At 32.4% G+C, this 18,093-nt stretch overlaps 1 protein-coding gene across 4 annotated transcripts in view; it reads left to right on the forward strand.

The window, feature by feature from the left end:
- The window catches only part of LOC115879916, a 295,395-nt gene that overhangs the window by 216,077 nt on the left and 61,225 nt on the right, over positions 1-18,093 (forward strand). For all 4 annotated transcript variants that reach the window (XM_030896968.1, XM_030896972.1, XM_030896971.1 and 1 more), the window contains one exon: positions 15,942-16,043. In XM_030896968.1, coding sequence (XP_030752828.1) covers positions 15,942-16,043 — 102 coding nt within the window. The remainder of the gene's footprint in view (positions 1-15,941; positions 16,044-18,093) is intronic.

Genomic DNA, 18,093 nt, shown 5'->3' on the forward strand with positions numbered 1-18,093 from the left:
ATTAGGAAATTAGCAGGGATAACTTGGGCCCATACATACATACATACATACTGCCATTACTCGCTGATGAGTATTCGACACGCATCAAAAGATGGTCACGCAAGGCGTTTTCTTTCATGAGCTGTTCTGTGACTGAAAAGCCCGATACGTGATGTTATTTGCCTTATTTGACTCCAGACGTTCAAAAATCTCATTGCTTTATTGCCTCTTTACTTTTTGGTTGTCGCTGTTAACTGAGTTTACAATTTTTCTCCATTGAGTTCTATTGTGAACTGATTCATCCCAATGATTCTGCACTGAACTTGGGCCCGCATAGCCAACAATAGACAACAATGGGCTCAACTCAAACAGAGTATGTGAGGGAGATTACATCATAATTTGAAGTGGTTGAATAAGCTGAAAATGATGATGATGATGATGTTGATGATTTAAATCATTTACCATAATATATGAGGCTAACCAAAACGAGATGAGAAATAAATGGTTTTAATCTGAAGGTTTTCTAATTCAGTTAGAAATTTAGAAAGGTTTTCTAATTCAGTTCAACTGATAACAGTGTCATATTACGGTATCAGAAACTAATTTAATTCCTTGTTTTATTCGAAAAAAAATTGTTTGGAGCTATCCAATATACAATAAAATACTTTTGATGTTATAAATTACACACACTGGAACAAATATTAACACACACATTAGTAAATAACACAACACTGGAAATAGTAGAAGAATATATATATATATATATATATATATATATATATATATATATATATAAAAAACATAGAAGAAACTCGATCATATTAAAATTTATAATGCCACTTTATCCAAAGAAGAAAACATTCGACCAATGTGTACTACCAGTGTACAGGGTGGTCGAAATTGGTCTGTTTTAACAGAGAAAACCTATTTCCTGACTATATAGAGCAAAACCGACATAGATGTCATGGGCTCGATTTATGAGACACGTTTAATGGCGTAAACCGCCTGTTGATATTTTCACTGCCAACTGAGATACGGGGTCTTTTTGAATTTTTTACCATTTAGAAAATTGCCCATAACTTTTGTATTTTGCGGAATAATAAAATTCTGTAAAAACGGTCTTAAGGCACTTTTTTAAGCACAATCCAGTGGCGTAGTCAGTTTTTTTCTATACATAATAATCTATAAATAATATAATATTTTATATCTAACTATTGTCTATTCATATAATGGTAATTCCTTTAACGTTATTTTTTACTTGAAAACGTAACTTAAATTAGATGTGGGCTTCGGCTTACGCCTACATAAAACGTTTAAAGAAGTTGTCAGCTTCAATTGTTTTCTTCCTTTTTAAAAGTATCTTATACAGGAAGTTTCAATTCGCGATAGAAAAATGTGACCTAGTTTTTATACATATAAAAAATAACCGTCTTGCACACCTTTTCCATCTATATTTAGCATATTCGCATATCTTTTTAAACTTGAAACACAAGTTTTTTTATTCTGTTCTGTCGGTGTTGTTATATATAATATTCATCCGACAATGATGTATAAATAGAATTCGGATCACATAAATAGCAAAGGCTGTATTTTTGTTAAGAGACAGGCATACGCGATGTTGCTATTAATTTCCATATAAATTTAGGTTCGGAAGGCGGAAGTATAGAAAAAGGTTTTTGATGCGGACAGGCGCTTTAGAAAAAAATATATACTCACTTAATTTTGATTAACTAAGCGATGAAACGGATTGTAACTCGGGGCATTTGTAATTGGCGGTTGGAGAAATATTTTGAGATATGTTTAACGTGTGACAGCAACATGTGATTTTTTTTCCTTGCGTCAAGTTTACATATGTTTACATGTACACAATGATTAAAACAAAAAATAATATAAACTAACCTTTTTTTTTAATATTATTGACTACATTACCATTACACAGAAGGGTTGATTATTATAAATTCTAATTATGTTTTTTTTATTACATGATGGAATTATTAAGTGGTATGTATTGTATAACAATAATCGGCAATAATACCTGTATGTAAAATCGCTTATTTCTGGGGCTTACTCAACCGGGTCTCACAATGCAAATTCACCTCAAATATCCATTTAGTTGGTCATTGGCAAGCAGGCTCTCATTGTACATGAAAATAACAAAACAAACATTTACTGATCTGAATAAAATTGATAGTTAAATAGTAAAACTCACCCGGGGGTACTCCGCCCCCTAACCACTGGTATTCTATTCAATATATCCCATTCCATATCTTCCATCTAATTCAGATATTATTCGGATCTATTGGTTAATCTTCAACAACTAGCTGGTGTCACCTGAAATAAGTATACGCAAATCTGCAGCTAAACAGATTCGCATCCCCAATAGGCAAAAAGACTCGCATCTTTAATAGTCATAAAGACTCGCATCCTAGTAGTCAAAAGACTCGCATCCTAATAAGCTTAAAGACTCGCATCCTAATAGTCAAAAGACTCGGATCCTTAATAGTCTTAAATACTCGTATCCTAATAGTCAAAAGGCTCGCATCCTTAATAGTCTTAAAAACTCGCATCCTAATAGTCAAAAGACTCGAATCCTTAATAGTCAAAAAGACTCGCATCCTAATAGTCAAAGACTCGTACCTTTAATAGTCAAAAAGACTCGCAACCTCCAAATGTCAGCTCTGTGACAAAACACAACACAACACTACTTTACACCCGGCCGTCCCGTCTACTACTGACTCGCCGGCAAGCTAAAAGCTAAGCCTGTCCTCTTACATCACAATTTTACCTAATCGCAAATATGTATTTACATCGCTTATCAATGAATAATATTATTTTCTCTAATCGACTTTCAAATTAATAGAGTGTTCTAGCATTACTAGATAAATAAATAGAGAGTTTCCGAATTATAAAACCATTATTATAACCAACTTATTTTCCAAGTTTTACATGTATTTCAATAAGTAATAGTCAGATGAAATAAACTATCAAATTTACTATGTATTTCGTTTCTACGTATAAATTTCATTAGTACCTACCAGTGGCGGCTCGTGACCCGTGGGACTGGGTAGGCGACAAAATTTTAGTTTCGTCTATTTGTAGTCCCTTGAAGTTGTGAAAAAATCAAACTTTTAAGATAACTTACATAATTTCTTAACTATTTTTTAAATAAATTTAAAATTTAATAACGCATTTTTTCATAACTCATTTTTTCAAAGAAAAATAAAAAGTTCCCAAATTTATCATTTTAGTCAAATAACTATCTACTTAACGTGTTTATTTTTTGTCAATAATGACATGTATTGACTGTTCCCGTTCTAAATATCCTGAGAACGATTGCTCGTAGCGATTTTTACCAAGAAATATTTTTTACGTAAAAAATCACGGAAATGTTTATTTTTTCACTCAGTAGTTTTATACAGGTACGGACGAAAAGTTATTACTCTTCAAAACAGTTAAAATACGTGTAGGTGGCGCCCTCTACAAATAGGAATCATATTGACAACCAAAATCCAATTTCTCATGTCAAAAAACTCCCTGACACCAATTTTCATCCAAATATTGATGTTACTTCACAAAATATTAAAAATTTGGAAAAAATCGAAATAAAAATGAAACTTCTACACCCTCTATCTTCGAAACTAAGCATTTTAGGACATACATTTATACGAACTTTTTTACATATTTTTATCTGCAGAATATGCTGCCGAAGTTTCCGGAATACAATTCGGACCACCCTGTATAAACTGATATACTTACAAATTAGCAAGAAAATATTCAATTAACGCATGTTCAAAGTTTAAAGTAAATTTTCATAATAATTACTCACGCATCAAAAGCACATTATTCTAAAGGAAAATTTATATGCACATAATTTAAATATTTCTCAATGAAATAGACTAAGATGATTTGTCATATATCCAAGATTAGCAAGCAATTCTATCACAAGTAATACGTCAAAGGTCAAGGACTCGCAATAGGTACTACCTTTATAATAAACACGTTAGCTTAAGCTAATCGTATCGGCGTTAAGTAACTTTTAATTAAAAAGAGTATTATTATTTTAGACCAAGGACTAACTTTACACGTAATCTGGTATGACCGTTTATTATTATTTATTACAGTTTTGCACATATAATCTTGAGTCAAACGCTGTCAATATCTTATACTGAATAAAGCTTTATTCATAATCCCGAAATTAGTGAAATAAATTAGTACTTTCATTTAAAAATTTTCCTTGATTTATGTAAGTACGATCTTCGGATTGTCACGGTGGTTTTAACAGAACACTGTCTCCTCAATGAGCACCTTAGTAGATTGAGCTAAGAAACAACTGCGAATGCAGATTCTGTAGGGAAAATGGGGAAACACCCGAATACCCCATCACAGGGTGCACCGAGACGACCATCATTCGTGCCATAAACTTTGGTACGACTGATATCTGAGATGGAGAACTCTATGAAACCGTCCCAGATACTGGATTTTGTCAAAGATCTGAGACTGTAGGATCGGTTATAACTCAAGAATGACGACCTCATAATAGACACATGAGGCCGCGGTGAATAACTCCATTCAATCTACAATCTCTACTACTTCACACTTCACCAGAAGATACTACAAGAATCTTAGATTTATGCCAATCTTTGAGTTCTGGTCTGTTGCTTTGTATGTCATTGAACGCCTTTTGACTGTTGCATAGATTATTGAATTGTTTGTTGAAACCACGAATTACATCTTGTTCCAAGTCAACAAAACAAGGTGCAATCCACAGTTTATATACTACAAGTGATCCACTTACGTATTCAATAGTCCAGAGGGAGATCAATGCAAGTTTGAAATCAAATTTTCTAATAAAAATATAAGATATAAAACGTTTTCAGCGTGAGTTTTTATTGATTTTGGAATAATTTAATTGCTACCTTTTTGAAAATGTGTTATACATTGTACAGATTTCTGTTGAAAACTATTTCTGCTATTTTTCTATTACCTGTTTAGACTTAGGTATTTTGGTTTCGTTTCTCAATCGCGCAAACTTGAGTCACGAATATGGGACTGCATAATAATCGGTGTTTAAGGTCGAGGCACGCGATGTTCCGTATAGAAAATTACCAAAGAGTTTTCTTTTTGGACAATCGCCATAATGGATTTTTCTTTAATAAGACCGAGTTATAGGCCGTATAATGGGTTAATAGCATCATTACGAAATGGAAAATTGAGCGGTGATAATGAAAAAATTACGCTATGTACTTGGAAGGATTCACGTGTGTCTAGAATATTTAGTTTTATATTTATTAAGTATATATGCTTTTATAATCCTTCAGGCAGAAATCTACGCTATCGAAAGATGCGTACTTATCTTAGAACTACCGGAAACAAAAAATAGCCATCTTATCCGACAGTGGCAACGGCCCAGCTACGTCGAAACACGGTTCCCATTAGAACACCGAAGTTAAGCGACGTAAAGCGATGCTAGTTGGATGGACGGCTGACCGGTTCGAAACTCGGTATCGTGCTGTTGTCCAAAAAAAAAGGGCAAAAGTGTAAAATCTATTGACACACACTGCTCATTCACGCCGGTTCGGGGCCGGATGAGATCGGATATCTCGTGAGTAAGAGTCGATTTAGACACTTGCCAAGTCGGTCGGCCATTGACCATGATATGGTCGAGGACCGTGGTTCGGATTCCTCGTAAACAACACTAATTCGACCAGAACCGTTCTGCTTCCCAAGAGGAAATCAACTTAAAGCGGAACTTACGAAGCTGGAAGACTTATAACCTGGAATGGGAATGGGAATCCTCAAACTGTGTAGTAATTAACTTCCCCCCTCCCATACAATCTACAACTAGTCCAACTTTGTATTTACCTATTTAGATTGTATAGCCAGAACTGATTAATTTTTATCCGCGAAGACAGAACATTGAAATGTTAAAGCAATCTATGAAGAAAAAGCGAAACTGGAATCTGATAGTCGTTCATAAATAATTCAGTTCGACGTGTTTATTGATCTTAAATAAATGTAAAACATGAGTAATTGCACAGTTATGGACAATAAAAATTTCATGGCCTTATTATCGTGATTAAATGTAAGTGAAAAAAGTGTCTTGGAACTCGAAAGGAGGGCCATTAAAATTTCTTTGCCATTATTCCAATAATCGTTTAAGTATCTATCCGTTTACTGACTGTTAAAAACATAAACATTTATTTCATTTGCACGATTCCGTGATCTAGAATATACTGGCTTTTTATATATTATTTTGCAATGGAAAAAATGTGTTTGGATTTTTTCTTTATACTAATGTTGTTTCCTGTACCATCTCTAAAACGAGTAATTGTAATTATAAGTTAAGAATCTGATTTAAAGTTTAGTTTTTTAGTTTTAGAGTTTATTTACGTGTGCAATTTCTGTCACTCGTCTTTGGTAGGCTACCAATGTTAATAAACTTCCTTGTCATAACTTCCTGCTAACATTTTGACTGCCCTGAAACAGGTGAATTTGGGAACTTTTTATTTTTATCATAAATTTTTCTAGAAGAAACTCCGATAAAACAGTTTTCCAAATTTAAACTATCTGCTCACCATGTTTATTTTTGGTCAATGGTGACGTGTATTGACTATTTTCATTCTAAATATCATGAGAACGGTTGCTCCTATGGATTTTTACCAAGAGATATTTTTTACATAAAAAATCACGGAAATGTATACTTCACTTAGTAGTTTAATACAGGTACAGGCAAAAAGTTATTACTCTTCAAAACAGTTCAAACATGTAGGTGGCGCCCACTACAAATAGGAGTCATATTGACATCAAAATCAAATTTCTCACTTCAAAAAACTCCCAGACACCAATTTTCATCCAAATATTGATGTTACTTCAGAAATTATTTGGTTTGGCAATCTGGCAAATGGTGGAGCAACCATTCTCAAGATATTTAGAATGGAAATAGTCAATACATGTCATTATTGACTAAAAATAAACACGTTGAGCAGAAAGTTATTTGACTGAAATGAGAAATTTGGGAACTTTTTATTTTTTTAAACTAATCGTAAATTTTTCTTCGAAGAAATGATGATAAACAGTTTCTGTTGAATTTTTGGCACAAAAACATTTCAAATTTATGATTTCAGTCTAATAACTATTTAGTCAACATGTTTAATTTATGTCAGTGATGACAGGTCTTGGTAATTTCGATTCAAAATATCTCGAGAACCATTACTCGTAGCGATTTTTACCAAGAGACTTTTTTTTACGTAAAAAACGTCGTAAATGTATATTTTTTAACTGGCTAGTTTTATACAGATACGGACGAAAAAGTATTACTCTTCAAACCAGTTAAAAAATATGTAGGTGGCGTCCTCTACAAGTAGGAGTCATATTGACATCAAAATCAATTTTTTCATGTCAAAAAACTCCAAGATACCAATTTTCATCCAAAAATTGACGTTACTTCAGAAAATATTTGGAAAAAATCGAAATAAATATGAAACTTCTACACCCTGTATCTCCGAAACTAAGCGTTTAGGACATACATTTATAGGAAGTGTTTTACTTATTTGTCTCTGCTGAATATGCTGCCGAAGTTTCAGGAATGCAGTTCGGACCACTGTATATTGATATATGAAGGGGAAAAACGATCTAAGTCACATTTTCTTACTTTTGAGATAAATGATTTTGAAACTTTAAAGACTAAAGGTAAAGAAATAATAAAATGTAGCGAATTGTAAGTTTTTATCAATAGTTATATGTATAGACATTGACTGATTAACAGACAAAACAAAGAAAAATAATTTATAGCAAATTTGTTAGATAAAATAAAACTCGTATTCGCTTGGTTCAATGGAAAAGTGATTTTCCAAGTCCATATGGAATAATTCTGTATGTAGTTACTCCGAGGATTACTCGTGCTGGAATAAAGAGAAAAATGTGTTTTTACTCTCATTTTTATTATTAATATTGTTATTATATTTTCTTAATATTTTTTTATTTATTTCTTATTTTTATTATTATTTTTTTATTAATATTATTAGCATTAGATTATTTTTTACTTAGGAATGGCGATTTGTTTCTGATAAAATGAAACTAAACTACTAGACAGTTCCCTTATGGTTCCACTAGAACCATTTCCAGAATTTAATTTCTTTGAATTTAAAACTAGTGACACAATAGGCGTAATCAGACTTCTTTTCTTAGGCAGAAATAAAAGGCAATATAGTTTAATTGATCTGCGTCGTTTAGATGAGCATTGTTTGACGCACAAGGCAAATTTGTGTAGTAGTCTTGCAGAGCTTCATCTACGAACTTTTTCAAAAATTGTAACTGCTCATACTTGAGTTTAGGCAAAGGAATTAGGTCAGCATAAAGTTGTTGTGGTGCTGAATATATAGCTATTTTTATTCGTAAGTATTAATATTTTAATCGCTGATTTTAGAGGACTTGATAATTATTTCAGTGTTACATTATTCCTATTTTGGAACGCACACTTGATGGGCATAAGATGGCAGTGTTATCTCAATTTCCATTTTTTTGGACTTAGTCCGTTTTTCCCGTGTAGTCTTCATATGTATGTATAACTTTTTTAATAGAAGACTTAAATAATTTCAAATTTTCTGCAAATAGTGGTTAGTAATTCCAAAAGGCAAACTAAGTATTTTATTTAATTACTTTGAAGTATCACATTGTGTTTATTAAAAAAGTTTTCGAAATGAAAAATAATCATAAAACTTATGTCCATATGGGTATGATGAACTTATCCGCTCGCGAAATTCCATACTAATTAATATTATTTAATTTTTTCTTTTCCACATCATCGTTCTGTTAAAACGTATAATCGTTCGCTTATTGTTTTCTTTTCGTTCACGTATTTTCCGTGGGAAAACGTATAAAATGAAAGTGCCTATCATAAAAACACGACGGCAACGGCGGAAAAAAGAACCGGACTTGAATGGCCGTGAGTAATTATGCCAACAATCTAATTTGCGACCAGTATCGTATTACTTATTGTTTGTTTATTTTTATCTCCGCTTTGGACAAACTTATTCGATTACGATACACGATCTGGCGATATCGAGGTCTGTCGGCTACGATGTGTAGAAAATTATGTTAAAGTGATGTTTCTCTTTTTTTAATACCTGTCCAATAGATAATAGGACTTGCGTAAGCTAATAAACATTTTAAACACTATATTGAGTATTATATTAAAAATAAACATATTTCTTTAAACTCAAAACATTCAATTTTAAGACACTCTGTATACATAAATAAAATTATTGATTTTTAAAATAATGTTGTATTTATAATAGCTTTTAGACCTAGATCATATTATATACTTACGTTGATAAGTAACCCACTATGGAAACTGTGGCAAACATATGAACGACTTCCATTTATCTTCTTGCATGGGGGTTCGCAAAAGGGCAACTAAAAAAAATGAATATAATATAAAGATATTTGCACCAAACATCCAACTTTAGCTTCTAGACTCGCAACCACATTAGTACCTGCGGCACAGACATTAGTACCTGCGGGCGGCGACCTGCTAACTAACCAAAAACTCTGGTTGATAGTTGATAGGGTGTTAACTAAAATATGCACAAGTTCATTTTCGATTCAAAATTATCTGGTAAAATTAATAGGTTAATTTATGTTAAAAAGTTTATATATAAATTTTATAATTAATATTTTTTCAGTCTTACTGAAAATAAGTCTATTTTTAGAAAGCTCATAATAAAACTAATGAAATAAAAAATAATATACACGGTGTCTCACTTAAAACACATAAGTTTTAGTCATATTTCAAAAATGACAGCTCTCAGCGAAAAATTAGTTACACTACTGGAATTTATGTGAAAACCTCTACGAAAGTTTTCATCTTTTCGATAAGTAACCGAGATATGAGGGGAGTCGAAAAATGGAAATTTTTCAAATTTGCCCTGTATATTTCAGGAACTAAGAGGCCTAGGACAAATCTGATGTGAAAACCGCATCTTTGTAGCTCTACTCATAAACGAGAAATCTCATAAAACACATTAAATTGGGACACCCTGTTCATATAAGATTTTACAATTTTAACTTCTTGTGGACATTTTGACATGCGTATTAGATAGAACAACTACCCCAGTCTGTTTCATGCGATTGGAAAAACAATAAAAAACTATGTATTCCCCTAAAAGTGCGGTTTTTTCCTTTGGAGATTTATGGTTATGGAGGGCAGACCGGATACGAGCCCGCTTTTTAAAGGCGGGCTGCGGCGACGCCAATAATAGCCCAGTAACTTTAGATACAATTTGAAGTAAGAATGAAAGATATTAGAAAGCACAAAGTCTTTGAAACAGTTTGTTGAAAGGAAAAAGAAATAATTCATCATAAGTTTTTAGTAGTTTCTTTCGCACTGTGTTCTCAGTTTTGTAATTTCCAGTTGCAACTATACGTCGCGTCGCCGTCGTAGAGATGAGTAGGAGCTCTCTCCGGTGCCTTTTTTAAGGTTGCTTTCGTGGAGTCTTATTGTAATACTTTATTGGGAAATTAAAAACATTATGGAAAATGTTATTATTGTGCAGGATTTGTCAAACAAATCAGCCAGACGCGTTGAAATTTAGTTTTAGGTTTTTTATAATAAAATATGCCATTTTATTTCTTAAAAATATTATTTGTTAAATGTCAATCATTTTTCTTCTAGTATGAAGCAATCCCTAGGCGTCAGTTTTGATGGAAAGCTGTAATTGTGTCTCGGCTATCTTTCTAAAAGTTCGTAATCTCTGCCCAATAAATAGAACAGCTAAGATCAGGTGATAAGGATTTGGCAAAAGGCAAGCATCAGCTTTCCCTAACGGACTACAAAACTTTTGAACGCGGATTGGTTCATGCAAAACAAAATTTAGTTAAATTAATGGTTAGGATGATATAGATCCGGCAGAACTGGAACTTGGATGTAGGTTGTAGGTCCCGACTCTTTTAAAACACCGGATCTACCCATCCCTAGTCTGGACCCCATTAAAAAGAATAAAAAAATAAATTTCATTTGAATGATGGTTATTTAAGATAATTACAAAAATAATATTTTTTAAAAGTTAACATCCCGGATCTTTAAAACTACATACATACATACATCAGTACTAAACCACATACATACATACATACATCATACATTTTTAAAACCATACATTTAATGTATGGTTTTATGATGTAACTTCAGACCTGACTCTTTTAAAACACCGGATCTACCCATCCCTAGTCTGGACCCCTTTAAAAAGAATAAAAAACTAAATTTCAGTTGAATGATGGTATTTAAGATAATTACAAAAACAATATTTTTTAAAAGTTAACATCCCGGATCTTTAAAACCACATACATACATACATATATACATCATTACAAAACCACATACCCATACATACATCATACATCTTTAAAACCATACATTTAATGTATGGTTTTATGATGTAACTCCAGACCCGACTCTTTTAAAACACCGGATCTACCCATCCTTCGTCTGGACCTCATTAAAAAGAATAAAAAAATAAATTTCAGTTGAATGATGATATTTAAGATAATTACAAAAACAATATTTTTTAAAAGTTAACATCCCGGATCTTTAAGACCACATACATACATACATACATACATACATACATATATCAGTACAAAACCACATCCCCCCCCATACATACATCATACATATTTAAAACCATACATTTCCGAACCTATGTTTATAGAAACTTTTTTCTTTTTTGATCCGTAATCGCTCCCTGAAATTTGGCCGTACATTTTTCGAACATTCTGTATAACATTTGTGAAATATACGTGCATCTGTAGAGATTTGTTAATAACTTTTTTATCGACAAAAGAAAATTGTGTGAGAATTGCAAAAATAGAAAATCCACGACGGGGAATACATTCCATAACAAATTTATGGGCAAAACAGTGATTTTGACGTATACTCTGAAACTTCGTTAAAAAATTTCAAAGCTCTATTTTCTTCGGCGAAAAAATCCAAAGTTACTGGGCTAAAAGGGCAGCAGAGCTCCGCTTTTAAGGATATCTCGACTGCGCAGTGCGCGGGTTCGTTGAACTAGATTTAATTATACCAAACACTTTACTACAACTAATTTAGATAGGCATCGCCTTTGAATCGAATTTTACGCTAACGTTACCACTAACTTGTCTTTTTTAATTCTTAAATCTTTTTGTGTACTTATCCACGAGCTAGACGCGCGCCGTTCGTAACTGGATTATTTATTTATAGCTTTTTGCTAACTGTTAATAGTTTTGCAGAAGCGGTTTTAATGTCTAAGGTTTTAATATATTTTTTTATTCGATCGCTAGAGTTCAATATTAAAATTTTAATATTAATATTTATTTAAAACTAGTATTTTTTCGAATTATTATTCAATTAAGCTTTTCAGTGATTTTTGAGTAATTTTTAAATAAAAACGGTTTAAATCAAATACCGTATGATCGAATAAAAACGGCGTCAGCGATGGCTATGAAATGAAGGTCGCTGTCATTTTGTATGTAAAATTATATGGGAAATGTCATCGATCCTCATTTCCAAGCCATCTGGACGCCGTTTTCATACGGTATCTTATTATCTAATTAAAGGCGGATTCTCACTAGAGTTTCCGGAACCGGGGTTGTTTTTCGAAACCAGGAATTTCGGTACCACGCCTCCAAGGAACTTGAGTTTCCCCATTTTCTCGGTACTTTCGGTACTAGCTAATTTTTGTTCAGTGATAGTTTATCGATCAAGCACGGGATGGTTTTCAAAAATAAAATCGAAAAAAATTGAGTTTTTAACTCGGTTTTTAATAAAAATAACATCAAATTTTATTAAGTCATAATAAAATTAACATGATAACAACCACATTCACAACATAAACCATCTTAAAAAAATTTGAATAAAAACAGTTAATTCATATTAGCAGATAGCTTGTGAGATATAGGTAGTTATGCTAACTTACTTTTTTTAAGTACGTTTTGAGTACCGCGATATGGAACTTTTAATATATATTTTTTTGTTCTGAGCACTTGTAGATTGTGGGGGGGCAACTTAATCACCGATCACCGCGACCTACCGGGTGTTTTTCAAAAGTGGCTCACCCCTATAACTTTTTTATTTTCTCAAATAAGTAAACGAGATTTGGTATGGTAGTATATGGACGTAAATTAGAATTGATTGACGTATTCAATTATTGTTTTCGGTCACTTGCTGTTTCACCGGAAATGACTACAAATACTACTTTTAATTTTTAAATGACACCCTCGGCATTGTTCGGCACCTGGCATAAAACCATAGAAAAATATACCCTGAATAGAATGACATAATACGAGTATCATATGTCAACGATTGTCGCTTAAAAAAATCGTATTCTAAATGTCAATCTACGCTGTGTTAAAAACACTAATTTTAAATTAAGGAGTTTTGAAAAAATAGATTTGATCGTCTAAAGTTTTTCGTGTCTTGTTTTGGCCTGTTAAAAGGTGCCCAAATCGTATTTTTAATCATAACTCAATTTTTTCAAATGAAACAAAGGTGGCTCATGAGCATATTTGGAAAAGGTGTTTTTTACGAATAATTTGGTGCCACACACTTGGTATGTTGAGTCAAATTGTCGTTACATTTATGGCCATGGCACTGTAAATTGAAATTTAAAATAGGATTTTTTAACTGACATATGATCTGTCATTCTATTCAGAATGTCATTTTCAATCAAATGAAGTAAAAAAAATACCGAGGGTGTCATTTTTTTTAAAAGTTGTAGTCATTTAAGGTTTGGATTGGTTTGGTTTTGATTTAGTAGTAGTAATTTCCGGTGAAAAAGGAAGTGACCGAAAACAAGTGAATACGTTAGTCATTACCTAATTTATGTTATATAGTAACATACAAAATCTTGTTTTTATCTGAAAAAATAAAAAAGTTATAGAGGAAAGCACTTTTGAAAAACACCCGGTATTGTATCCCCTGTTCATGAGTTATATAACTCAACATACATTAGTCTTAGGGCTTTGAGAAAAGCCAGTAACTGAGACGAATTTTGTACTCCGGAAAATCCTTTCAAAATCTAAAATAAAAAAAGTAGGCCCATATTTAAAAAAAATAAATTAACCTATGTATCTCTCAAATTAATTTGATAATATAAAAACGACTGGAAAATTTATGCCTCATTTTAACTATTACGGGTTCCGAGATACCAATGCAATGCTCGTACCCAAAATTTATAGCAGTTATGCATTGTAAAAGCACTGAAAAAAGCCAAGCTTTTGATTAAGTAGATCTATAAGCACCCGGTAGATCTATAAGGTCGCGGTGATCGGTGATTAAGTTCTCCCTCCTATACAATCTACAAGTGCACAAAACAAAAAAAATATATTAAAAAGTGATTCTTTCCTCTTTATATTTTAAAAGTCTAAAGGAAGAATCATCTAAAAGAGTAAAGAGAAGAATCTTGTGACTATGACTCCTTGATTGGTCTCTTGGTAATCCGTTTTTCAGATATACTAGTAAGTTTTCGGTTCAATAAATATATTTTTACATTTTAATTATCAAGTTCTCAAAGACAATGATATTAAATAAAGCCGATTAAGTTTTATAACACATTAGTTTAGTTCTTTATGTTTAGATATTAATATTTTTTATTATTTCAAAGTAAATGAACCTTTTTATGGTAAAACGTAAAGTTTATTTGTAATTAGCCCATTTTTTTAATAATTACTAGAGCAATATCTAGTTAGGTATTACACCAATGTCAATTTATTTACTTAATTAGAAAGTTTTTATAGAATTATTACCACCAATAAAATATAATTAAATATTAGTTTATGTAGCCGACTATTATACGATACAAAAGACAAATAGGTAACGCTGGCATTGTATTATTTTAAATCCATAGATACGAAACCTTACAAAAATACACATACGGATACGGGAGGAATTCTATATTTTGGTATTTGTGGTTTAGAGAACTGAAGGGGGAGTTTATTTTAAATATGGCACCTAGGAGTTTCAAAGAAAGAAGTCATTTGGATATACACTCAGATGCAAAAAAATGCAATGAAAATTTTTTTCCTGAAATTTAAATTGGTAAATTTCTTTTATTTTTAATTCTATTTTCATGAATAACTGTATAAAAATAAATCAGCTTTAATACTTAAACTTAATTTTTTATAAATTTAAACTAATAACTGTATATTGAAATTTAAAAACGTTAAAGAGTTACAATACAGTCATAGATTTAATAATCATTAATAGAATTAAGGATATTAAAAAAATATAACTAATAACTAAATATACAAAGAGAAAAAAACTTGTATAGATAACCTAAAACCTAATACTTTATATGGCCTCCCCTGGCTGCTATAACTGCTTGTAGACGTCGATCCATACTGTTAATGAAGCAGCAAATATCATTTTGTGATATGTTTTCCCATTCTTCTTCAAGGGAAATTCATTTATTGAAAACGTGTTCTATAGGGTTTAGATCTCGCCACTTAGACACACTGGCCAATTCATTTTGTTGATACCAACTTCTTCTGACACACATTGCTACTTCGTCATATTGAAAAATATCATCAAAAAGTAATGAGTGAAAAAAATTCAAATTGGTGGCAAGTTCATGTCACTCTTAAAAATTAAAAATTAACCAAGACATGTGTTGACTTGAGCCAAAAAAAGAAAATGTTGAGAAGACATGGTTCTGACCGAAAAATAATGTTTTAGCAAAATTTTCTCACGAAATTATTGCACGGGGTGTTTCAAAGTTAGGATAAAAAACAATTCTTTTATTAACCCCTTAGTTTATAAAAAACTGAGTTTAAGAGAATTGAAGTTGATATATTTATATACAGTTTGTTAAGAAAAATCATGAAAAAAGGGCTGACAATAAAAAAACACACTCGACAGATATATGCAGTATTCTTATATAAATTTAAATATCCGAATTAGGTATATAAATATTAAATTTTTGTTTCAGGAAGAAGACGAAGGATATCATCGTATCACAAGAAATACCCGCCTCCTTGGCATTTTTTAGTGTTACACTTAGTTCTAGTTTCATCTTTAGTTAGTATAGTAGGTAAGTTATCCAAAAGAAGTAGTACTTTTTTAGTTATTTTTGTATAATTTAATGCTAGTCTAATTGTCTAATTGGGACAATTTTGAAACTATATTTTACATTTTTTATTAGATCATATCTAATTAGTTGTGCTAAGATAGACGCTTGAAACAATGTTTGTATATACAGGGTGGCCCATCGAAAACGTTCCGCAAGGCATAACGGCCAGGGTAATTTTTTTTTCAAAATATCTAAAAACACGTCAATTTTGTTTGTGAGGGGGACAACTTTTGCCCCAAAAATTATTGCAAAATCTTCAACCCTCTAAGCGGGGGTGTCATCCCCCAACTTTTTTTAAATGGGAAGGGGTGTCAAGTGGCACCGCAATGAAAAGAGCTTTCTATTCTCTATATTTCCCCGCCTCGTTTTTGAAAATCGGTCAAGTCATTGAGTAAATATGAAGGATTGAAATTTGAAAAGTTTATTTAAACATTTATCAGAATAAAGGATAAGGATAAATTCCTTCGACCAATTTGAGGTTTTTTCTTATTATTTCCAGATGTTTACGCATTTTTTCACTTGCCACAAGGTTGAACGATCAGGTGTGGTAGTTGGTAGAGAGCTGTTCTGTGACTTATGCGTTAAAGTTCTTCTCAATATCGTTAAACTTTTTTACAATTATGGTGTACTCACTTGCAGGAAAAGTGGAAATAATCGACCTTTATTTTAAAAATAATGAATGTGGCAATCGGGTTGCGCAGATATTCAATGAACGCCATCCTGACAAACACCTTTATGGCAAAATTGTTCGCGAGTTAGTAGCAAAATTTCGCAACTCTGGTTCCGTTATGAATAAAAAGAGACAGAGGGAAAATCCTGTAGTAAATGAAGCTATGGAGGTATTCGTATTGGGCCAAGTTGCCATGGATAGTACGCTGAGTACAAGAAAATTAGCCAGTGAGACCGGCCTGAATCGTACAAGTGTCCAAAGGATATTAAAAAAAACCGTTCCACAAAAAAAAGTTCCACCCGTACAAAATTCAGTTGGTACAAGAACTCAACGAAGACGATTTTGATCGTTGCTTGCAATTTTGTGAAACTATGAGTGAACGAGTGGCATGATAATAATTTCCTATTTAATTTGTGTTTTTTCGGATGAGTGTACTTTCTTTTTGAACGTTTTTTGTGTCGTTAATCGGTACAACTGTCGGTACTGGGCTGAGGACAACCCCAGGGTTTTTCACGAGGTGCACACACAAAACCCTCAGAAATTGAACGTGTGGGCTGGTATTTTTGGAAATTCTATTATGGGTCGGTTTAACGATATTGAGGACTTCAACGCACAAGTCACAGAACAGCTATCTAACAACTACCGCACCTGATCGTTCAACCTTGTGGTGTGCTTGTGGCAAGTGAAAAAATGCGTAAACATCTAGAAATAATAAGAAAAAACCTCAGATTGGTCGAAGGAATTTATCCTTATCATTTATTCTGATAAATGTTTAAATAACCTTTTTTCAACTTTTCAAATCCTTCATATTTTCTCAATGACTTGACCGATTTTCAAAAACGAGGCGGGGAAATATAGAGAATTGAAAGCTCTTTTCATTGCGGTGCCACTTGACACCCCTTCCCATTTAAAAAAAGTTGGGGGATGACACCCCCGCTTATAGGGTTGAAGATTTTGCAATTATTTTTGGGGCAAAAGTTGTCCCCCTCACAAACAAAATTGACGTGTTTTTGGATATTTTGGAAAAAAAATACCCTGGCCGTTACACCTTGCGGAACGTTTTCGATGGGCCACCCTGTAAGTACCGTATAATCGAATAAAAACGGCGTCAGCGATGGCTCTGAAATGAAGATCGCTGTCATTTTATATGTAAAATTATATAGGAAATGTCATCGATCGTCACTTCATAGCCATCGCTGACGCCGTTTTTATTCGATTATACGGTACCAGGTGGTGCATCGTCGTTGGAAACAGGATGTAAAAAATCCCATGCAAAAAAGGCACCAACCAAAATTTTTATTTTATTATTTATATTTCATGATTTCCAGTTCTTGTCATTTT

Source organism: Sitophilus oryzae, unplaced genomic scaffold, assembly GCF_002938485.1.
Source record: "Sitophilus oryzae breed Bouriz unplaced genomic scaffold, Soryzae_2.0 scaffold_1590_pilon_pilon, whole genome shotgun sequence".
NCBI classification, from domain to species: domain Eukaryota; kingdom Metazoa; phylum Arthropoda; class Insecta; order Coleoptera; family Curculionidae; genus Sitophilus; species Sitophilus oryzae.